This window comes from Cariama cristata, unplaced genomic scaffold, assembly GCF_000690535.1.
Source record: "Cariama cristata isolate BGI_N322 unplaced genomic scaffold, ASM69053v1 scaffold3945, whole genome shotgun sequence".
Lineage (NCBI taxonomy): Eukaryota > Metazoa > Chordata > Aves > Cariamiformes > Cariamidae > Cariama > Cariama cristata.
In genome coordinates this window covers 49,467-73,705 of record NW_009616808.1, presented here as the reverse complement: position 1 = coordinate 73,705, position 24,239 = coordinate 49,467, and the positions used below count along the sequence as shown (strand labels likewise).

Sequence of the window (24,239 nt, the reverse complement as noted above, 5' to 3'; positions counted from 1 at the left end):
TGTGGGAACTTTCTTGCTTATATGGCAGGACAGACCTGCTAGTATGAAAGGAGGGTCACTGTTTTGCATTGCCCGTTGAATGCACACCTGAGCTTGCGTGAGGGCCATCTCCTAGCTCCGAGGGAGGGGGACGGGAGAGACTGACTCCACTCCTGCTTCTGGGCAAAGCCCGTACCTCTGCAGACAGAGTTACGGTAACAGGACATCTGAGCTGCGCAAACAGCAGAGGCAGAGAGGTCCACATACAAGTAGAAAGGCAGCATTCAGAAGTTCATGTCTCCAAGGAGATGCCCCCGAGTGATGGCAGGAGGGATCCTGTCCTGCCTAAACCAGTGAAGGGTATACCCTAGGATGTTTTGTTTTCAAAGACTTAGGTGTGTTAAGAGTGTTGTTAAGAAATTTATTTGCTAAGCCTGTTTCTTGTTTTTCTGTCCAACTGTCCTTAAGGATGTTAACTTAAAACAGCTGAATGCAGGTAGTCCGTAAAAATGTCTGGAGTAGGAGGTTTGGGATATCTCAGACCTTCAGATCACAGATGATCAGTAGAACCCACGTTCCATCTCACGATAAAGAGGATTTTAATGTAATGTCACTTTAATGTCCAGTATCTCTTGAGGTCCTGAATTATAAAAAAAACCAAAAATTGGACATGATCTTGGGCAGAGGTATCTGGGTCTACAGCAATCAAAAAGATGTCCTGCACCGCATATAGCTTACATGGTGCCCATATGTTGAAATATGAAGAGACCTGAGTGGCAGGGACTACGCCAGTATCTGTGGTTATACTCCATGCGGTTATCAGGGATGAATTTTTGGTACGGGGCTGACACTTCTACATCCCTGCAAGTGCTTGTCTGAATCCCCACTGCCCATGATGGGTAGCATGGTTTGAGCCTTTTCTCCCTGTGGAGACTAACAACATCAGGTAATGTTCTGAAATAGGAAATGTGTTTGGATTACAAGAGCAGCTTTCCAAACGTGGTCAAAGCCTTTGCCTCAGGCACCGCCACTCTGTTTCCATTCATTTTCCTTAATTTTCCTGGATGTTTCACCCTTGGAGTGATAAGCCAGGTCTTTTTCTTCTGACAGTTGTTGCAACTCTGTTGCTATGACTACTTAATCCACTTTTTGTTCTTGATGCCAGAGATGAGAAGTAAAGCCTCCCCAAACTTTCCCCTGCATGCACAACAAAGTTCCCCCCAGGACTTTCGCCCTAATGACCTGTGGATAAAGAGGACTTGGAGCAGCTCCTTCCTCCTAGAAGCTGAATTGCAGAGCACCCAAAGGGTCTGTTGTAGCTGAGAGGGACTGATGAGTGCCGCTGAGATAGCATGCAGGGTTTTCAAATTGCTGGTGCTCTTACTTAAAAGGATCTTCTGAAGAGGTGTAAGTGCCTGTAAATTTTTAAGCACAGAGGAGAAGCAAGTACTGGATTCCTTTGAAGATGCTGCAGAAAAATATCACTCGTTCTGTAGCAGATTGAGAAGGTGGAGGTTGAGAGAGAGCATGGAAGGAAGGAAAACCGAAGAGAAGATGTTTGCATATCATTGACACTTTCTGTGAGAAGTCAGAACAATCAGTATGTATGGGGACCTAGTAGTGTATGGAGTTTTTCCTTCAAGTAGCACTTGGAGAGAAGTAAAACCAATTCTCCGAAGTGACAAACTAAGTCCTCAGCTTTTGGCGTTGTATTCCAGTCATAAGGCTACGGAGACTTATGAGGTCTAAGGCCAGAGATGATCACCTTGATTAGACGATCTTACCTTCTGCAGAAAACGGACGGTAGTGGTTCACTTGCTGAACGCTATGCTCAGCCCCATAGCTCGCTGTTCTAAAAAACCCCCACGTGCAGTATAGGCTCTCATTTCATGCCCAATCTTGATTTAAAGACTTGAAGTTGATAGAAAACCTGCTCTGACCTGCAGTACAACAGTTTTGGTGATGAGTTCCCTTCACTGCAAAAACTATGTTCTGGTTTGAATTTTTCTAGCTCCTTTTCCCAGCCACTGAATCTAGATAACTTTTTACAACCATCACAAAAGCTCGTCTGACATGTAAGCCCAGGGACCTGCAGTGAGGATGGTGCTCTGAAACAGACCAGCCATTTGGTAGTGAAGAAGGCACTATCGTAAAAAATCTCAGCTTTGTGATACAGTGGTTTAGTTTTTATGTACGAAAATGCTGTGAGCTTGCTCTTGCCAGAACTGATAGGTAGTTGCGGTGCCTCCTTTCTCCCCTGTGGTATCCTTTTTCTTCAGAAAATAGTCACTTGATGCCAGTTGAGCAAATGGGGCTTTGTCTGGGGAGAAAGGAGCCAAGTGCGTGGTGATGCTGAGGCAGGTCGGGTATTTCAGAATAAGCTGTGGCCAGCACATGCTCAGATGAGCCTTTCGGAGTCCAGAGATTCAGATGCGAGAGGCTCTTACCTTCTGTTCACGAGGTTTTGCCTGAGCAAGCTGCTCTGGAGGAGCCTTTCTGAGCGACATGGTTGATTGGGATGGCAGCGGGGAGGTGACACCAGCTGGGGTAGTCCTTGGAGTGCCATTCAGCTAAATTTGTGCTGTGAATTAAAAGGACAAAAGGTTGCAGTTTAACCCGGGGAGCTCGAGGGAAGAGATTTAACTTCTTCATTTTGTCAGGGTCTTTTTATTGTTCTGCTAACCTTGGTGGCATGGAGCCAGAAGATTAACTACTGCAAGAAAAAAACCTAAATGAAAAACAGTAATACGATGCTTATTATTACCACTGAGCTCTGTAGAGAATGAGAGAAGAAATTCATACAAGTTTGTTTGCTGCTAGATGACGCTTTGAGGCTAGGTCACCACTGTGTTTAGCATCTCCCATAAACTTCAGTTAGTGTTTTCTCTTGGAGAATTGCAGATGGGGCCAAAAAGGGATTTGTAAGAGAGAGACCCCAGTTCTGAGTCAGAGATGAGGATATCAAGGCTTTGGGGAGAGTTCAGGTTGGATTTAGAAAGGCTGAGGAAAGACAGAGGAGGGTGTCACTGGCAGAGTAACAGTGCTTCAGAGGGAATAGAGGGATTTTGGGGGGACATAAATGGCAGGGAGTATGTTGTGTGAAGATGATACCATGTCCTTAGTAAGGTGCAGCAGGTACTGTAAGCACGACTGCTGGAAATTGAAGATGAAGTCTAATGCATGTTTCCTCTCTCTGGTGCCCACAGTGTGCCAGATTCTCCCAAAAGGAGTGGTAGGCGTCCTGGGACCTTCCTCAAGCCCAGCCTCGAGCTCTATTATCAGCAATATCTGTGGGGAGAAAGAGGTAAGTGGGAAAAGTTCTGTGTTGGAGTAAGTCTGTGCCCGGCAGCTGCCCAGGGCTGGGAGGGTAGTGCAGGAGCCCCAGCTCCTTCCTCCCAGTGTTTTGTGGTAGGCCTGGGGTGAGAGCGGAGTCACCCGCCGTGGGTAAGGGACACTGCAGAGATCCTGACCCATTGCCCAGCCTTCTGCCCTTCAAACCGAAGGTGCTCTCGGTGGGCTCTGATCACAGCTTCCCGCTGGCTGCTGCCTGGTGCCCAGAATCCCTGGGACCACAGCGTTTTGCTGGTGATTTTGTAAATAGGGATTAGGTTTCTAATTTACCACTATATCAAGCAGCAATGCCTTCTGCACAGATCCCATGCGGAGGGGCTTTCTGCAGCCTTGAAGGGTTTCATCTGAGACTCTCGCATCTATGCCAAGTCCCAGCCACAGCCGCACAGCTCGCTGCAGCTTCCAGCTCTGCCTTACGCTGCCTTCTCCCCGGCCTGGGTCTGCCCCTTGCAGTTCTCATTCAAGTCTGGTGCTCTGTTTCTCAGTCATCGTTTCTGTGTACGCACACCTCTCCGCCCAGCTACCCAAACCCTCTACAGCTGATGTCCGTGTGCCTCATTATCCTTGGTGTATTCTGTCCTCATGTCCCAGCCGCAAGGCAGAGCGGGCACGTTACCTCCATTAGACAGGGGCAGTGAGGTACCTGCCTATGGTACTCCAGGGCATCCTTGGCAAAGATGACTTGCTGTAGTCATCTTACCTGCTTTATTGTCCTTCCTGTGCTCCCCCATGTCTTCTAATGAGCAGAGTTGACAGCTTGGTTTATCGCCCCTTCTCCTAACGCACATACTCTTGCAGCTTCTTCCTTTTCCATTTCCTCTCTCTTTTGTGCCTACTTTGTCCTTGATTTCATCTGTATCACCTTTTACTTCAGCTTCCTTCACATGCAACACTGATGCGAACCATGTCCCTACTGACTGAGGGCTGCAAAAACCTCAGCTTGCCCTGGCAAACGCACATCCTGGCCAAAGTTTCTCGGTGTGAAGTGACTTTGTACACATACTTGGAAAGCTGCAACCCTTTCTGTTTGCTGCTGTTCCATCAATGCAAACCTTTTTTATCTGTGTCCAGACTATGTGCCTGATTTAATATTTTATAAGCCTTGAACCATCTTACCCTGATCTGGCTCTGCTCTCGGGGAAAAGCAATTGAGTTCTCTTCTCATAGTTTATCCCTTTAAAGCCAGATAACATCTCTCAGCCATTTAGTGGACTCTCTCTGCAGTCCAACCTCCAAGGAGGGGGGATGCCTGGAACTGAGCACTGTAAATAACTTGCATTCACAAATTCTTTGTTCCCTGAGAATCAGAAGTCTTGAAGAGGTGGAAGAGATCTTTTAGACCTAGTGCTCTGGGCTACAGAAGGATCGGTCTCTTGAGAGCATTTTGTAGTGCTTTCTCCAGTTAAATGTCCCAGACATGTGCTCCATCCCAGGCAAAGGCAACTCTGCGGTAACAGATTGCAAGTGTTTTTCCCCTGAAATTCATATTCAGTCTGAGTCTCTGATCTGAGTCTCTTCATTTTTTTTTCAGGAATGAAAGGTAAGTGTTAGTGTGCTGCTGAGGTATTTGATTCTCAAGCTTGATCTCAGCTGCCCTCCTAGTGATGTAAACCTGCAGTAACTCCCTGTGATTTATATCTCAGTAGCATCAGTTGGTGCTGCTGTGTTAAACATGATACAGCAACCCAGCCAGAGCCATTGTACTTGCAGCCATCCATCAGGTAAAGGAGAGTGTCCCCATTTTACCACTGAGGCACCAGATGGTGGAGTGACTGGCCCGATTCAGCTGTGGTAAAACTGGGGGATGAACCTGTGTCTCCTGCGTTACCCCTCTAGTGCCTTTAGCCCAAACATTTCCTTCCCTCCTGTCTGGGCAGGGGTGTTGCACTGGGGCAGAACTCTTGGAAAGGAGAGAAGGGCTCGGGGACTGAATGTGAGGTCTGAACCAGGGCCATGATCAGCTCTGGGCACTTGCAGGAGCTGCCATGGTGGTGGCTGCCTTCAGCTCTGTCTGCATCTCTCTCTTCTCTGGTAGCGGTTGTTGCTGCGAGTCTCAGACTCCATCTGGCTCCCAAGAGTGATCAACACGCTTGTACCGGAGCTGCCCTGTCTGCTCTGGTTAAAGGAATTTGCCTTTCACTTACAGTCTGCTTCTCTCCCTGTTAAAAGAGCCCGGGATGAGGGCTGCAGAGTGAAATCAAGGCAGATAGCAGCTTATTACTCTTTTAACTTTCCTATTGCTAACCAAACAGCTTATGCTGTCAATAAAGCAGCCATCAGAAGCTACTAATAGCCTTTCCCAAGAGGAGAGAGACGGGAGGCTTAGGATGATAGCTTCCGGAAGGACTAATAATGGAGGAAAAGAGGACTTGACACTCCTCTAATGAAGCCGAAGCAGATGTTTCCCTTTGTCTGTCTTCTGTTTCTCCCAAATAATTCACTCAGCAAAAGGAAAACAATATTCCTTCTCCATATTTGGCTGAATCCCCGGTGTCTGAGCTTGATCTGTCTGCCCACCCGTTCCCTCTCCACGAAACTGTGAGGTGTGAAGCAGAGCTGCCTCAGAGGGAGCCCTCGGGCTGTGCCCCCATGCAACCTCCCTGCTCCCCCTTCCTCGAATTCCCTGGGAAACGGCATCCCACTCCGCTGTATTAATGACAAGTGCAGCATTATTAGGACTCGTGGTTACAGTCCTGTTGGAGCTTGCCCGCCTTATGGCCACCTGTTACCTCTCCGCTGATCAAAAAAGCCCAAAGCTTCTGGCTGCTGCATCTGTTCCTCTCTCTCCTGAGCCCTGCCAGCGCAGGGTCATCTTGTTCTTCCCTTCATCTCTCCTAATTACCTGACAACATGCCGGTACTGCAGGCAGAGGTGGATTTGCAGCGCTTCATCCATCCAGCACACAGCAAAGGTCTGGGGGTCTCCAGCATGGGCTGTGTAACCCCCTGCCTGCCTGCAAAGCATCCTCCATATTTACCCAGGCAGCAAGCCCGAAATGAAGTGTGGGCCCAGCTACAATTAGTGCCCAAGCTAATTAGGTTGAACTCGTCCAGAATGGTTTCCTGTGCTGTAATCACAGCCCCCGTTGCCTTTCTCTGAGTGGCTCAGCAAGACTTTTCCTGATCCACTCCTTCCCGCGGCTTCTTGTTGCTGCAATAATTATTTTCCTCTGCTATTGCACAAATCCCACCCTCCTCTCTTCACTCTGGTGATGCTTCTGCAGTTTTATTGGGATATTTCACTTTCTGCCTGCTGTGCATTTTACACCAAAGGTCCTTTATGGTATATTTACTTGTTTTTATTTCTTTTTCCTCTTTAATTATGTTTTCTTTCCCCTCCTCCCCATTTAGGTTCCTCATTTCAAAGTGGCACCAGAGGAGTTCCTGAAGCTGCAGCTCCAGCGGTTCACCACCCTCAACCTCCACCCCAGCAACACCGATATCAGCGTGGCTGTGGCAGGAATCCTGAATTTCTTTAACTGCACCACTGCCTGCCTCATCTGTGCCAAAGCTGAATGTAAGTCATTGCCAGGCTGGGTTCGGCTGCCCCTCTGCTCCCAGTGCCTTCTGTTCTATCTCCTTCTGCGTGCTTGGTGCTTGTTGGAGAAGGTCCCACAGACAGCGTGAGAGCTGCCTCGCTGTTGCATCCCAGGGTGTTTGTCTCGTCTGGTTGCGGTGGCAGGGTCTCTTCTGTTGGCAGCAGGTGGGCACTCAGTCAGAGAAGCCCAAAACAGCGGAGACCTGAGGGGCAGGTTTTCCACCCTGTTGCCCCATGGAGGTGTTTGTGGTGTTTGTGAGAGGAGGAAAGGGGATGGGGAGAGACTTGCCTGCCTTCTGTTTGACAATCTGAAGAGTGTTTTGCTTGCACAGATGGGTTTTTGAAATGATAAAAAAAAAAAGGCTTAGTCTTGTTTCTGGAGATTATTTTAGGCAAGTAAAGCGTTTTGAAATATGTCTTTCCCAAACCCACGTGCAGTTTGTGGCCTAAAAGCAGGACTTGATTAATAGTCAATACACTGCACACCCTCTTGGGCTCTGCAGCCATACATCTGCTGGTAATTGTGCATCTGGATGCTGGAGCATTCACCTCAGCAAGACCACATCCATCTCTGCATAACTCTCCTAACATGGCAGGAGCAGGCTCTGCATCACAGTGGTTAGAGAGAGTATAGTGTGTCCTGTGCTTTTTTTAAGATCAGCATGTAGGTAGGTAGCTGGTGTGTAGTAGCCACACCAATTTGCTTTTATTGTCCTGGAGCCAGATTCCTTAGCACTGGAGTTTACCATACAAACAAGCCTAGAAGAGGGGCTTAAAAAGGGCACATGGATCCCTTGAGAGCTCTGGGGATACTGGCAAGAGCTTAGCAGTTTCTGACCGTGGGACCAGGTACAAAGGAAAGGCAGCATCCTTCTCAGCTAGCCCTGGGCAAACTTCACACCACCAGCTGTGCAGGTAATGCAGTGTTGTAGCAGACTCCTGCGTAGGGACAGAAGGCATAAGAGTGTCTTTGCCTTTTCTTTTTGCTTTATGCACACTGAGGAGGCCACATCCTCAGCTGATGTAAGTCAATAAATTGCCTTCAGTAAGCCTACTCAGATTTACCCCAGCAGAAGAGCTGACCCAAAATTATGCAACTAAAATCATGCAAATGATCTCCTACATTACTTCTAGTGCTGGAATTTTTCACCATCTAACCTTAACCTTAAGCAAAAAGGGGGGAAAAAATAAAAAAAGGAAGAAAATGTAATTGGGTTTTCTCACCTGCTGTGTAGCACTCTCACAGCTCTGTGTTCACGCTGCTGCCAGGCACAGAGCACACGTACACATCAGCACACCGCCGTGCACCCCTGCCCTTCTCCCCAGTTACGTGCCGAAACAGGGCAGGTGCCTGCCATTGAATGCAGCCTGTTATTAATATGATTCTTCATTTAACTGGATCAAAACCTTGGGAACCAAATAGCTCGCATTAAAATAACACCCTTTTAATTGAATCAATCCAGTTTATTTTACTGTGATATTCCTGGATAACTCAATATTTAGGATGTGCTGTGCAACCCAAGTCCTTCCCAGACCCAGGGAAGCAGTGGGATGGGTGACATTCATACATCTTGCTCTTTGTGCTCAGTAAGGACCTTATCTAAGCTAGACTTGAAGCACAACATGCTCTGGCTATAACGGAGTGCAGAAAATGCATAATCCAGCTTCATGTAGGAGCACATACCCTCATTTTCCCTTAGGACAAGCAGTGCTCCTAAGCACAATCCTTAAACAACTAACTCAAGGCACTTTGGGCTTTCAGAAGGTTCCCTGGAGGCAAATAAGGGGAACATATGAGCTGTCTGCTCATCAGTGAGGAAATGCTGGTTTGAGGGATGTTGTTATTTAGATCCCAGGAGGGAAAGTCATAGCTGTTTTGGTTTAAGTACAAGGCTGTATGATGGGACTCCTGGGTCCTATCCCGTCATGCTCATACTGCCACTGCAAGGAGTCACATCCTTCCTCTGGGGACCGGCAGTAATTTCTTCTGGCAGAAGCAGAAAATGACCCTCAAAGTCAATGAAGCAGGCCAGCCTAAGTGTAATGCAGTGGTGAATAGGATAATCTTATGTGACTCAGTTTCTCTGTGGTGTGGAATAATTAGCTAGTTTGCGAATTGCTCTGAAGCCCTAATGTGGAAGGCTTTGCATGATTCCACAGAAACCCTAACCCAAAAAGGCAACCGCAGACAAATACAGGGGTGCGTAGACTTCATAGGAGATACTCTGTAAGCTCTGATTGTCAGCGGGGAGGAAATAACACCCAGTGTTTAGGAAGGGAGACCAGGACACTGAGGTCGAAAAACTTGTGCACACCGTAGGGCCACAGAGAGACATTTGAAGCAATGTCGTTGGGTGTAAGAGCAAGGCTGGATGATGGGAATCACCATTTCTCTTCCCAGCCATCAGGGTCAAGGATTGCACAGGCACAAACCCACTGCAACCATTAACCGAACTGCTGGTCCCCTGGGCTTTAGTCAGCAGAGCTTGGAGAGAAGGAGATAGGCTCCTCTCCAGTAGCCTCACGGGCAAGAGCAATAAACAGAGATGTGGGACCCCGTGAAAGCCTCCAGGTCCTGCCTTTCCTGCTTCCCAGGGGCATTCCCTGGCCGTGGGCTGTAAGGTGTGCCAGGTACTCTGGAGGCAAGGCCGTATCTGCAGAGAGCCTGGGGGTGGGCTACTCCTGCCAGCTCCAAATGTTTGCATGAGAAAAGGAAAAATAAAATAAGGAAGGCCAGGACTTCCCACCGGCCAGCTCAAAGCGCTGACCTGCCTCAGTGGGTACCTATGGTCCTCACAGGACTGTTCAAACAGCGCATGCCTGATGCAGCCTCTCTGTGCACGGTGGTCCTCACTTTAGTACTTCAAAGTTGCCAGGAGGGGACTACAAGCCCTTGCTCATGTCAGCAGCAGCATCTCACATCCTCTCATCGTCAAACAAAGGGGAATCTCTTCAGATAATAGAGACTTCCCTCCACGCGGCAAGAGAAGCTGCAAGCAGGAGGCCTGATGAGGCTACAGGTAGGATCTAATGTGCTGAAAATGATATTTTCCTCGAGCCAGAGGAGGAGATCAAAAGCTTCCTTTTACCCCTGATCCCACTTTCTCCTCTCTGTGCCTGATGTGCTTTAGACACTTAGCAGCTGGGCTCTGCCTTCCTCACCACAGAGGCCAGGGCAGCTCTCTTACCTGGGCTCGTGCCGCGATGAGCTGTGGGCTGGAGGAGAAGGCGGCAGCAGAGGTCCTGCAGATGTAGTCAGCAAAGAGAAACATGAAGAGGAAGCTTGAGGGTCTGATGTGAATCACAAACCCGTAGCAGTTGGCAGAGAGATGCTCTCCAGTTTGCAAGATTAACTTACAGGTGAGATATACAACCTTCAGTGTTAAGGAACAGGATCTAATTTTATTTCTGGAGGAAATTAAATAGAAAACGTGCATTTCCAAAGAGGACGGCTGAAGATTTCCCTCCAGACACCCACGCCTTTCCGTGAATTTCTGTCCCCTTGGAAGTCACGTCATGGTGTAAATCTGGGCTTCTCCCACCAGCACACTGGTGTGCAGAGTAGTGGAGCTTTGCCTTTTCCTTCAGGTCTGTCCGGAGCCGAGCGCTGCGGCGCTGCGATCTCTGGCAGCACTCCGTACTGACTGCAGGGCAAGCACTCCCTGCTGCCAGCCCCTGCTTCACCGTGATGTATGCCTGGGAATGCTCTCCAAGGGCAGAAGTATTTGATGTTCAGTGATAGTCCTGGGGACTTCAGCAGTCAGCGGGTGGTGGGTCCTGGCATCAGTGGCCAGGTGTGCTGAGCCCTCACCACTGACTTCAGTTGGGTGCGGGTTTGGTAGTGAGTACTTGGGGAGCTGCATCTCGGGCTGCCTCCCCTCCTCTTAAACATCCACTTCTTACAGAGTATAGTGTTAAATGCCATGAAATGTAAATAATTGTGGAAAAAAAGGGTAAGCTCCCATGTCTCTTTATTTTTTTTATTGCAAGACTTTTTTAAAGTTAGTAAAGTGCTCTTAAAATCTTCCTGAGTTTTGCAGCAGCAGATTTTGCTGGGATGAGCTGTACGTAAACTTGGTATTCTCAGGACTGTTACTTGCAGCAACCTGTCTGGTCACTTGCAGATGTGAAAATAAACCTCACAAGGATCAAATGGAGGGCTTAGGTAAAATTGACTCTTCACTTCAGCTAGCACACAAAAAAGTATTCAGATGAGGTCTAGTCCATGTGTCCTGTACACAGAGTGAATTCACTGGCTAGTGAGAAAGAACAAGAAGCTGGTGTGATCCAGAGAAGTCCTGGCTACGACGGTTTTTGTAGTCCCTTGCTGAGTTCCTGCGTGTACTCAGAGAAAAGGTAAGAGGTAAATGCATTGTAAAGAGCTCAGTGCAAACTTAGCGTGCTGAAAAACTCTCGCTGTGAACGAGAGGCTCTTCATCTTGCATATATCCCTTTTAATGCACTGCTTTGTTATCTTGTGAAGTGCTGGGAGTCCTCGAAAGCAGCAAGCTCTAACGCTAATCACATCGCATTTTATTGCTTCCCCGGCCCCATAGCTTCTGGTGAATGAGTGGTTTCATGCAGTCAAAAGTACAGCTAGGTTAAGAGTAGAGCTCTGACTTAAGTATGGGTTTTCCCCCTCCACCAGCTGGGATGTGATTCTGCTGATAGTTCTGTTCTTTTCAGTTTCCTTCAGTTCAGCTTTCCCCCTTCTTTTTTGGATTGTCTTTCTGTAGGGATGGGATGTGTGACCATGCTAGCTGTCTGTGTCTTGCTAATGATTACATCTAGTGGTCCCTCTGGTCAATCAAACTTGACAGGAGGTTATTTCCTGATGAAATTCAGCACCTGGATAGAAGAGACAGACTCTATCAAATATGCTTTCTTGACTCAGAAAAGCTGCAGCAGAAGCTTTGATGTCTTATTAGGCATCAAGGAAGCTGTGTTGGAAGGAGCCCTTGCAATGACCTAGCTGCAGGAAGAAACTTCCGTCAGAAGTGCTGAAGGCAATAGGGCACAAGCCCAGGGAAGTTGGGACTCATCCATGTGGGTGCTCACTAATTATTACTACTTTTCTTCAGCTCCCATCTGAAGGGAGAGCCCGGTCCTGCAGACTGTGTGGGGGGTGCCAAGGTAACCAGAGTCCTGGCTCTTTCCTGTGGCAGATCGTGTCCAGATGCTGCCCGAGGAGACGGAGGGCTGTGCTGTGCTGGGGCGCTCGGGGGGCACAGGGGAGGCAGAAATGCGTTGGCAAGGCAGAAAGCAGGAGGAGGGCTTTGACATGGACGTGGAAGGTGGGTCTCCAGAGACCTTTCCCAGTGATGGAGCTACTGGACTACAAACACTATCCTACTTTACTCTCTGTTTCCTCCATAGAGTGCCAAATATGCTCGTTGGTTGATTTGTTTTATTACTGGCTTCTGTGTTGCTCTAGGAATCCCCAGTCCACAAGTAATCTGCGCTGTGCGAGGACCATACTCCCGATTTTTGTCACAGTTTTTTTTATGTAGACCTAATGTTTTATTTTTGCAGTGATCTCTGCTTTGTCTGACTCTCAGCAGAGCTTTCCATGCCCAGGGATGCATGCCCTTGGAAGAGAGCAGCTCCCCATCAGGGTGCTCCAAGATCTCTAAAGTGTATCAGGTTGTGCCTTGCAGGGCATTTACTTTGAGAGCTGGTAACGCAAAGGCTTAGGAGGAGGAATCATCCTCCAGCAACCAGCAATAACCAGAACAATCCTGCATATAGGAAGATAATGGAGAACTTGTCTGGACTCTGGAGTCCTAGGCAAATTTGTATCAGCAATATTGTCTCTTCCAAGAAGCCTTTAGGGCCACTTTTTGTCTGGAGAACAGCTGGAGTAGCTTCATCTTTTCCCATTCCCTGCTGGCCCAAGCAGCGAGTCTGCGCTGCAGCCCCAAATCCTTTCCTTTGCTGCACATAGACACAGAACTGCAGGACTGCTTCCTATGAGGGATGACTATGGGCTGTGGGAGAAGTGCTTTTTGAACCAAGCATAAAATTTATGAGTATCTGGGTTTTTTTCTCCCTTTTATTTGAAGGCCTTTTAAACCTAGAGAAGTTGCTTCGGCAATTCCTCATTTCCAAGGACACTCTCTCAGTCCGGATGCTAGATGACAGCCGGGATCCTACCCCTCTCCTAAAAGAGATTCGAGATGACAAAACAGCTACCATCATTGTACATGCCAATGCTTCCATGTCTCATACCATTTTGCAGAAGGTAAGTGTCTATTAAGTGTCACAGTTGTAAATGCTGCTGCTTCCACAGAACGAGGTACTGTGTGCAGTACATGAGCATGCACGTGCAGGTGTTGTACAATAATGGAGTGTAAAAATTCCTGCAGCAACACTGGAAATGGTCTCTGCCAAGAGGGGAATTGGCACTAATGGAGTTTCTGGGGAAAAGAATTTGCTCTCTCTTTCCAGAACTGTATCTGTAGGAGCAATGGTTTAATTGCTTGGAGCTGATGTGTTTGCTTTCTAGAAGTGATGTGTGCTTGTGACTCCTCTTGCCATCAAACAGCCGTGGAGGGCTGCTTAGCACTCTGAAACTAGTCAATCAGTGCAATAGTTTTTTCTTTTTTTCTCTAAGTACATTTCTAACTTTTTACTTCCTTTTTTTATTGTGTTATTAACCGAGATTTTATTTTAACCATGTTTATTTTTAAATGGTCTCTTGCTGCAGTTTTTAGCATTTGTTTTGATAGTCTACTTCAAAATTGAGCAGTGGCTCCAGATGGAGTCTAAAGTTGTGTAGAGTTTCCCACATCCTGGAAGGAACAAGAAGCATTTTCCTGAATGGAGGCAGAATCCAAGCAATGGGGTCCCCCTTGGCTGTTACACACGGTGTCCTGGCTGCAGTATCAGGGAATCAGTCATTCAAAGGCCTTGACTGTATCAGATTTATCTCTGATGACAGCCAGCAGAAACCATTAGGCCTGTTTTTATTATTCCCCACCCATGCCCCCCCCCAAGACTTTTATTCCACTACTTGCAATTTTGCATTTCTAAATAAGCAGGTTTGGGGGTTTTTTGGGTCCTCTCTATGCACGGTGGGGTTTTTTGTGTTTTTTTTTTTCTTTTTTTCTTCTTGGTCCCTGTTGCGTGCTGCCTGGCTGCTGAGGGCTGTCCCCCTCCTCTGTTGCTATAGTGACTTCCCACAGGCACACAGCAGCACTCTTCAGGCACCCGCAGTCTCCCTTCCTGGCTCTAGCATCCTTCTGCCATGACTGATAAAGATGTCAGAGATTGCCCCGATTTTTCAGCAGTTCAGTAAAACCTGATGTAGTCTCCCCAGCGAGAGGAATGGAAGGTAACAAATAATGAACTTCTGGTCTGGCAACGTCTTACATCTTGGGAAGCTGGAAAGTATTTTCTTTACAGAGGTGCAACCAGAGTAGAGAGTGAGGTTGTGGTGAGCAAGCGGGTACATCCTTGGCCCCTGCCCACAGGTCACCAAAAGCAAGAAAAACGGTTTGAAAGTGCCTCGTATCAGACCTGTCTCAGGAAACCAGTCCTGGCCTCGGACAATGAGAGAAATTGCATTTTCTCATCTCTTACCCTCCACATATGGTCTGGAGACACATGGTTGCTTCCTCGATTACCAGCCTGTCCCGGCTGCCCACCTGCCAGCGGGCACGTTAAATGGACGAGAGTGATGCTCACAGGAAGCGCTGTGTTGCTCGCTTTGATTTTCTGCCCTTGAAATCAAATGCACTGACTTCAAAGTGGGTCAGAGAGAGAGCTGACATTATCGCTGTCCCCAGGAAGGGAAAAGGGAGGGAAATGGGTGCCAGGTTTTATTGTGTAGGGGCTTAAAAATGAGGCAGCTGTCTGGAGAGCTGGCTGAAAAGCAGGTCAGCAGCCTCCTCCGGACTCGTGCTGCTCTTTTGGTCAAACGACTTTGCTGTGTCCATTTTGCCACCTGTGCAAGGGACAGGGTGACAATGTGCAACCAAAGGGCTGGACACAGCCAGACCTAAGCCACCGTCAGTCCTCTGTGGGCATCCAAAGCTTTCCCGGCTGCCCATGTCCACTCCCACTGCAATGGCGGTAGCCTCAGTTTTGGGCAGAAATAGGTAAAGGACAGGCAGGAATAGGGAGAGGTACAATCTAAACCACCTGTTCTCTGTACCTTTCCTTCACTAACTTTCTGTTGTCACCATCCTCCAGCTCCTGGGGGAGATGGAAAGGGACTAAAACTGCCTTTGGTGCTTTTCTCCCTACCTCCAGTTCCTCTGTGTGGTCTGGGGTGATGGGAAAACCTCTTTGCCAAGGTCCGGAAGCATGATTTGAGACCAGCTGTGCTTGGCAGTGAAACATAGGCTTTCAAGAGGATCTGCAGATTAATCCCCTGCTTTCCTGAGCATCTGTTCCCAACAACCAACTCCTTGTTTACTGAGCATTTTGGAAAAGGACTTCAATGACCTGATCTGAGATCTCTAGAACAGGTCACCCCATGGAAAAATCTGTGTCCTTCTCTCTGCATCGCCATATGTTTTTACCCTCTTTTTTCCTATTTCTGTGGCCATCGTAACTCTGTCTAAATTCTGGAGAACAGGCTGAGTTACTAGGTTTCATTCATGCTAATTAATTTGTGGGACTGAAGCCCAAATCTGACTGATACATGTGGGAAAACCACCACTGGGATGACTGTCCTTTTTCTGTAACTCCAGAAGAGCTTTTTCTGCCTTGCGCTCTGCATCATGGTGTTTGTGGTGAAAGGAGACAAGCCCTGAGCTCTCTCAACTGCTGCTTTCCCTCATTATGTTCAGAAAGATGTTGGTAGTTGAACAGCAGAATAGCAGCATCCATTTACAAAGCAGCAAACCTCAGCCAACCTTGCTTTCCTCCAAACACACAGTACACCCAAGGACCTCCTCGTTCCAAGGGGCTCTGGAGGCCTTGGGCTGGGGCTGCAGGACCCCACCTCACCTTGCCAGGGTCTGTACAGGCTGTTGCTGTTGGAGGTACAAAAGCTTTTACTTCCAATGGGGCGTCTTCCTTCCAGGTTGTCCTTGGCCGGATACACCCGCAGGATGGGGCCACATGCAGAAATCCTCAAATGTCATCTCACACCATGCTGCAGAGGGAGCAGGGATGGTCACAGGGGTCTGGAGCTGCGGCTCATGCGGTGTTGGGTGGTTTCTCTCTGCCAGGCAGCCCCTGTGCAGGTGCTTTGTCAGTTATGTTGCGGAGAGGAGACCTCAGAGGTAGGCTTAGCCCTCCTGAAAAATTGGTTCCCCAGACTTTAATTTCACAGGTCAAATTGTGTTGCTGTGTCCCACCCTTCCCTGCCTGCAGGAAGACAGCAGTGCTTGCATGGAGCGATAAGGATGAAAAAGCAAATGTGGCCCCGTCTCTGCCTTGCCAGAGTCAAGATTGAAGATTGTCAGGCTCTGGTCTAATCTCCTTTCCTCTCCTTCACAGGCAGCTGAACTGGGAATGGCGTCTGCCTATTACACGTATATCTTCACTAATCTGGTAAGACGTTTTTCTCGGCTTTTCTCCCATATGCGTGTAGAGTCATGTTAATGGGAGCTGATCTCCCCAGCCCATGGGAGTGTTGGGAAGAACCACGTGCTTGGAAAGTGAGGGATTTGTGGAGGAGGGGGAGGGAGGTGAGGAGGGGTGTACCCCTGCAAACCTGAGCATCATCAGTCAGGGAAAGTCTTGCCCTGGCCTTTGGGAGGTGAAAGCCGATGGGTGCCTGGCAGCACCGATCGATCCCGTGCAGCTGGTAAAGGCAGGATTTGTAGATGTTGTGGCTGGAGCTGGTGCAATGAGATGTGTGGGTCCTTGGGAAGCACCAGCAGATGGGTGGTTCCTGGCCAAGGCCTTAGGAGGGTTACTCTGAAGGTGTCAGCCCCCAGTCCCATTCCCTGTGCTGGGGTGTGCGTGTGGAGGGCACCACGGCCCCGTGCTTTTCTGCTGTGCCTCTGAGAGCGGCTGTCTGAGACAAAGGAAGGATGATACCGTAAATGTTGAGAGGCAGAGCCGGGTATATCTTCAGCATGGCCCCCAGTGATTTGGCTTTATAGCTACTAATAACATTAATGGGGGGATCGTGTGGTTAAATCCCCGAGTACTGTGCTAAACAAGGAGTAATGGGTTTAGGCAGCAGCAGAGGGAAACCCAAAATAAACATCAGAGAAGCTTCTCTTGCTGCAGCGGCTACAAGGCTCTTGAACAGGCTGCCAAGTGGTATGGGGGAAATTCTACCACCAGAGAGACCAGATACCTATTAATGCTGGTGCGGGGATGATGGAAACCTGAGTGCGGCAGGATGGGCTGGATGATTAAGTGGAGGTGCCTTCCAACCCCAAATGATACTCATATTCTCTAATTTCTATTAATATTTATGCCAGGGTGTACGTGTGCCAGGAAAGCCGAGAGCTGAATCACGCTTTGTGTTTGGGTGGGAGACAGACGGGAACGGATGGAGCCAAATGTGTGGGCAGGAGAACTGGAGTGGAGAGGAGGAGGGGGAAGGACTGAAATGGAGGGGGTGAAAGCCAAGAGAGCAATTGGGACAGAGATCAGAAAAGGGATAGGGAAAGGAGATGTCGTAAAAGAGGAAAATGCAAAAAAACAGAAAAAGCCACAAGCTTCCTACCTGAACGTATAGCATTCTGATTCCTGCTTGGTGCTCGATCCGTTTGCTCAATATCAGTCCAGCAAGAACAAGCTTCGCTGCTCCTGATTAACTCCATGCAAATGATTACCACTGGGCGGGAAAGCAAAAGGAAGGGATGTACCTGGAGGGGTTCAGCCAGTGATGGAGACTAGGGGAAGAGCTACCCCCGCGGAAAGTGAAGATCATTTGTTTTAAGGCAGTGGCTGCTGCTTTGTGATTTCTCACCCCCAGTGCCAGCCCCGAGTCAGAACGTAGCTGTGCTGGTGCTGCTGGTAGAGCTGGTAAGGGACGGTGGCTGTCCCCATCAGATCCTACTCACAACGCTAAACCACTCCAGTTTTTTCCAGTCCCAGCAAGTAGTTTTTCCGTTGCCCTCTGGTCCCAACAGCTATTTCTTCTTCCACTTGCCCTCCCCAGTCCCAGCAGTCGCGATGCACCATGCGGACTGGGACTATTCATATAGTAAGAGATTCCTATTTGCACATCACCAGCGCAGTGGAGTCTGTGTTCATAGATGGTGCTGGGACAACAGAAATAATTATAAAAATTAAGCTCGCCACCACCACACTAGTTTTGAGCATGAAACTTGTCCTTGAAACCCTTTCATCTAGTGTAATGCAGTTAAGGCAGGTGAGAAAGAAATTAGTTTTGTTGCCATTCACTCTCACAGGATAGTAATCTATTTACCCATGTTATTCTACCATTTTGTTCAAAAGACCAGCCCTCAGCAGAACTAACTGGATTTTTGGCAGGGACCGTTAAAGAAAGGTGACATCGGGCAAAACCTGGGCAGATGGAAGAGATGTTTAAGGAAATTAGTAATATTTAAATGGGGATGAGAGATGGGAGTGAGCAATTTAGACTAATAAATCTGGAGGGATTATCAAGCTCCTAATGAACCCTCTGAGGTTTTGCAATCACTGCCTAATAGAAAAGATAAAATCATAGTGAACTGCTGTCAGAGGGAGCAAGCAAAAAGATGGCTTTAAATGGAGGGAGAACCTATCAGAAATGAAATAGACTGCATAGCATTAAGCTGCCTGGAGATGGAAAAGTATTTCAGGCAAAAAAAGAAGAGAAAAGGGGATAAAATGCTGAATTAAACACCTGCCCTGCGGCACTAGAGGGGAATTCTGTTTCTGTCTTCTAGCATTAATTTTATTTAATAAGCACATCCCAGCCGACAGCTAGTTGTGTGTCGCAGCTCTTCTCCCTGCAGAGCGTTAGATGGAGGTAAGTTGCTGCAACTCCCCTGATGCCCGTCCATGGGAGAGCGATTCGGCGATGACGGCTCCTCCGTAGCTGGCCTGATGACTGCAGATAGCGTCAGCGTTGCTCTCCCCGCCGTTCAACGGGGAGGCAGAGCAACGTGTGAAAGCAGATGCCAGCCTTTGGCAGGAGATCGCAGGAGCAAATGAGGAGGAAGCCCTCAGCCCCCAATGCATTTCCATCGGAGCCGAGGCGAGCAGCCTGATGTAAAAATATCCACAGGCTAATTTACTGCGTGTGAATTCATTATCAACCTTCTTCAGCCAGCTCAAGGGACCCTTTTTGTCAGCAACAGAAGCTCAACAAATTTTCCAAGAGTCCTAATGAAACTTGCAGAACAGAGCAGGTCTGTCGCATTTTTCTTCCTCACATCCATCATCTATGTATAGGGTACTCATGGCAACTGAGCACCCTTCTGTCCTCAGTCCTCTTGCAGAAAATCTCAATCTGACCCAAGTTTCTTCCTGACAGCTCCACACGGTGACAAGCTCCCTGGCTCTGGGACTTACCCTTCTGGGAGGGCTGAAAATTCCCAATGATTAATGGGAAATGCTGACCCAGTGGCCAGCTGTTCCCTGTGCCTTGGTTTGTGTGGTGCTGACGTGAGCTCAGAGCTGCTCATCAGCAGCTCTGCCCCGGCAGGGCACAGGGGTTCTGTGTATCCACACAGCTAATGACCGTGTAAGAGGGTGATGGTGTGCTCCATAATAATAATAGTAGTAATAATAATAATGCCAGTGCATAAATAGAGCATTGCAAGCAGGCTGTTATGCATTGAAAAAAGTGTTCCTCCTAGCACTGGAAATCCTTGAAATCGGCAGCACAGAGCACCAGGGGTGTTGGATGCTTCCTAAATCCCGTGCTACAATTAATTCTTTTAGCTTGTTAATTCTGTGTATCTTGTTGGGTTTGTCTTCTTTTTTTTCCCCCTCTCTCTCTTTTTTTTTTTTTTTTTAATATAACGTATGGACCACAGGCTGGCTTTAAATTTAAAAACATTTATCAAGGAGATTAGATGGAAATAATTGAAACAATTTAAATTATTACTGTAGGAAGGAAGGTGTAAAGGAGTTTTACTAGTGCCTTGATTCAGATGGTCTATTCATTGGATGCAGTTTTGTTCCCCGAGAATATTGTGTGCAGGTGTTGTTGCTGATAAAACAGCTGCCGTATTCAATTTCCAGAGACCAGGTAAATCAGTTTTGGTTTGGTTTTTTGTTTCCTGTTTTTTTCTTCTTTGTTTAGTGATTTATAAAGAGGTTGGTCTTCATATAGGATGAGGTTTTCAAAGCTGAATTAACGCTCTGGATGCTCCATTGGAACTGGAGGGGAAATTAGTGTCCAAATCACCCAGACAACATCACACGTTTCAGCAGTAGCTTGTCATTATGATTACGCCCGTTGGAAGGAGGGAATGATGTAAAGTAAAGCAGAGGGAAAGTGGACTACAGCTTAGTATTTGACTGTGGGGCTGCGGAGCTTAGGTTTTTAGTCCTGCTTTGTGAAATTACCCTCTCTTGGAGAAAGGATCTTCTCTTTCTGTGCCTGGTTCTGCAGCGTGAGCTCCAGCACGGGCTGCGGTGTTTGGCCTTGCTGCACCAGTTCTGCTGGCCGCAAGCACCCTTGCTCCCCCTTGCACAAGTGAAGAAGGCAGACTCTCTTGTTACGCTTTGACAAATTTTACCTTGCAGTCCAGCCAGCCTTCCTGATTCCCAGTAGCTGATGCAAACCTTTTTGTAGAGCCCTGATCATTCCCTGGATTTATGGTTCATATTTTCAGTGGCATGTGGTAGCAGGGCAAACAAATCAGGTTTTTGCAAGGATGCCAAAGCAATTTCTCCTCATTCTAGTTAGCGTAAGAAAAGGAGGATTTAGACGAAGCAATAACTGTACCTCCCTGCGTTTTGCTGCCTGTGCTACCTTACCTGTCTGGGTCTTCTTTATGCATTGTTCAGTCCATCCTGTCCTTGATTTGCAGTTGTTAAGTAAATCATTCTCTTGGGCACAGCCCAGGCCCTCTGATGTGAGAGCAAACCTCTCTTTTCCTCTGCCCTCATGCTGTCTTGTCTTATTTGTCTTTCAGAATTTCTACCCCTTGTTTTCCAAGAGCTGTTCCTTTCAGGTCCCAACATTAGCACTTGACCTCTTTGCTCTTTGTGGATTTGTCACTCTTCAAAACAGGCTCCCTGCAGAGAAGTTGAAGTAAATTACTTTCAGCAAAGATGTGGGCAATGTATTTTCCTAAAGTGCTCTCATTTGAAGAGCAGCCTCCAAAATTTAACAGTTCTCCTGGCATGAGGCAGATAGAAGACCCTTCCTTACTAGCATATGGCACACTGATGCTTTTGTGACGTGTCAACTTTGTAAGAGCAACCAGATTGTATACGGGCAGTTCCCTTAAATTGTCCCCGAGTTCATTGAGATAACAGTTCCTCTCTAACTACCCGAACGGCCAAACAACAGAGCCTTGGGTAAATCTCCCGCATCTGCTCACCTACTCAAAAGGCCACAATTTGTTGCTGTGATGACTTTTTTTTCGTCCAGAGAAATTGATTTTTACATGTGGCCCATTATAAAGTTATTGACTCTGTCAATAGCTTATAAATAAACGGAGCCTTTCAAGAAGACCATAAAGCACTTAACATAATATTGTCCACTTGAGTAAATAAATAAATGTGTTCTTAGTGGAGCTTAGGAATGATTAACAGACTCAGCAGCTCAGCCCTGAGGGCAACGGGATCCAGAGGCAAAGCCAGGTATTTTCTCCACTGTTACCTCACACAGAGGAGGTCCGACGATCTCAGGGAAGAAACTCTTCACTGATGCCAGATTGTGAAGAGCTGACATTGGCAGGGGCCAAATGTCCCAGCCATGTAATGAGCACGCAGCCATGCACAAGGCCGGTAGTGATGCTCAGGTGGTGGCCCCTGGAATGCAGCTGTTACGGAGGAGGATGGGAGGTACCACCAGTCCCCTGAGAAAGTCATTCGCTTTAATCTGTGTTTTGTGTCCTTTGTTGATTGGCACGTTTTTCTTTCTTCTTGTACTCTTGCTGCTGTTAATGATCTCCATCAGTAGCAGAGCACTGAAGGGGACCTCAGTGACACAGGAGCCTGAAGTCTTTTCAAGCTTCTTGTGAGGAATCCATGTCTTAGCCATTTGTTTGTGTTTCCTTCTGCTCTCCTCTCTGTCAGCGAGTCTTGCTCTGGACTCAACGTGTTGTTCGTGCTTGAACTGTGAAAACCTGGAGTAACTGCAGAGCAGTTGCACCAGATCTGTTCAGTGTCAATAGGACCAGGATGGTACCTTCAGCCCCTTTGGACTAAGCGTCCTAGTCCTGTCACCTGTGGCCTGGGGAGAGACTCCATGGAGAGAGTTTTGTTTGCCCAAAGAATCAAGAGCTGAGATACTTTATCTCCTCTGGATAACCCTAAAATGGTGAATAGTGCTGCACGTTGGCATCCAGCGATGTCAGCAGTGAAGTCACTAGAGCTGTGCTGACTTTGCACTAGCTGAAGGTTTGGCTTTTGCAGAAAAGCTGCCAGGCAATCTCAGTATGGGAACTGAAAGTCTGTGTTTGGAGGGTGACAGCTTTTCGAAGCACCAAATGCTCTTGAAATGGAAGTTTTGCCAGAGTGAGGGCTTAATAGAGAAATGGAAGCCTTGGCCCAGTATTCTCCTTCCCATCCCACATAAAAATAAAGAAGGAACAGTACAGTGTGTTCTGGACCCACGGCGAGCCTGTGCCTGGTGTAAATCAGCGTTTACTGCCATCGGAGGGCTGGATCCTTGGCTGGGACCGAGGGGAGTGAGGTCAGTGCAGCCTGCTGAGCTTACAGCACCAGGAGTTTTTCCGGCTGAGCACTGAGCAATGACAGTGTCAGATGATGTTTTGGAGGCTGCTAATCAGCAGATCCAAAAATCCAATAAAGTCTTTGCAGTAAGTAAGAGAGGAAGATAAAACCACGTGTGTGTGTGAGCAAGAGAGAAGCGGGACACACACACACACACACACACGACACACACACAACATGGACATCTTACTGTTGATGTAGGTTGAATTGTGCAAATCCTGTTCCTTCCAGAAGCTGGAGATGGAGTGAGGTCAAGCAGGGTGTGGGAAGGTCTTGGAGTCACTAAAAATGAAACGAGTCCATCTTTATGCTTGTCTCCAGCGTGTGGGTAGTGGTGGTTGTCTCCCTGCTTCCCAGGTGATCTAGGTTATTAAAAATGCGATAAGAATCAAGCCAGGGAGCGAGGTTCTGCGCACACAAATGGGATGCAGAACAATATCACCAGCTAAATCAATAAAGCTGGAAGGAGCTCAATAGCTGATGCAGAGCGCTGAATAGCAAACTGGCCGTCTCGTTGCTGCGGGGTGAGCAATTACCAGGAGCCACTTGCTGAACTGAGACCACAGCATGGCAATGCAGGGGAGTCTTGGGGATTCACAGCTCCACACTTTAAAAAACATTTTCTTATCAGGCAGGCTGCTATGACACTAATAATCCCCTGCGTGCCTACCCCTTTCCACGCAGAAATCTTCAGCCTCTTGCCAGACTCGGGAGGGAGAGTGTGATCGGTGGCAGTGGGGCCAGTAGTGAGGGGAGACCTGGCCATCATTTGTGGGCTATACTTTAGTCTGGGAGCGGATCACTTGGGTGCAGATTTGGAAGGATAACTTCATTAATTATATGCTTAAATATGAATGCTGGCTTTGATGCTTTGCATTGTAAGGCATGTTGTTAATCCACGTCTCTTTTAGGCTGAATCATGCTGTCAGGTTTTTAATTGCTTGCTGGTTTTTTGCTCTGTGCCTCAGTTTCCTCCGCTGGATTCTGGGCATAATAATATCCTGGCAGGAGTCCCCACGGGGCAAGGCAGCAGTGATTTTGTACATTGTCAGAGCACAGTGCTGGGTCAATGTGAGGAGCAGCACGTTGCTGCTGTTGAGTTAACAGAGCCAGAGTGAAATGTGCAGGGCAGGATAAGGGATTTCCATCAGAACCCCCCCCGGCACATTGCAGGAGCCCCATCACTCATGCAGGCTGAGGTGGGAGAGAACTTGTGCGTGCCGAGTCCTGGTTGGGATCGGCCGGCCCGTGATCTGAACGTGCAAGTCTAGAGACTTGCACTGAGTAATACGCTTGTACCTTATGGGTTTATGTTCCTAATGGAATGGAGACTATAGCCTGTAAATCTCCCGATCGTAACTCACAGCTAGCGATGCCAGAAAATCCAAGCTCATGGCTTTAAAATCATGAATTACAGAGCTTGGCTGTGTGGCTTTTGTTAGCCAGGTTCTCCCAATGATCTAAATGTTCGGGTCGCTCCATAGGTTTTGTCTGCTGCTGTAAAGTGAGAGTGCAGGTCGAGTGCCGCATGAAGCACAGAAACCCAAGAGTGACTTCATCCTCTAATAACTCCTCCAGTGCTGTCTCCCAGG

At 47.9% G+C, this 24,239-nt stretch overlaps 1 protein-coding gene across 1 annotated transcript in view; it reads left to right on the top strand.

Annotated features, from left to right (window-relative positions):
- The window catches only part of LOC104161761 (glutamate receptor ionotropic, kainate 4), a 136,369-nt gene that overhangs the window by 63,348 nt on the left and 48,782 nt on the right, over window positions 1-24,239 (top strand). Inside the window, exons 3-6 of the mRNA XM_009700297.1 lie at window positions 3,186-3,283; window positions 6,681-6,846; window positions 12,930-13,108; window positions 16,318-16,371. Of these exons, the coding sequence (XP_009698599.1) occupies window positions 3,186-3,283; window positions 6,681-6,846; window positions 12,930-13,108; window positions 16,318-16,371 (497 nt within the window). The remainder of the gene's footprint in view (window positions 1-3,185; window positions 3,284-6,680; window positions 6,847-12,929; window positions 13,109-16,317; window positions 16,372-24,239) is intronic.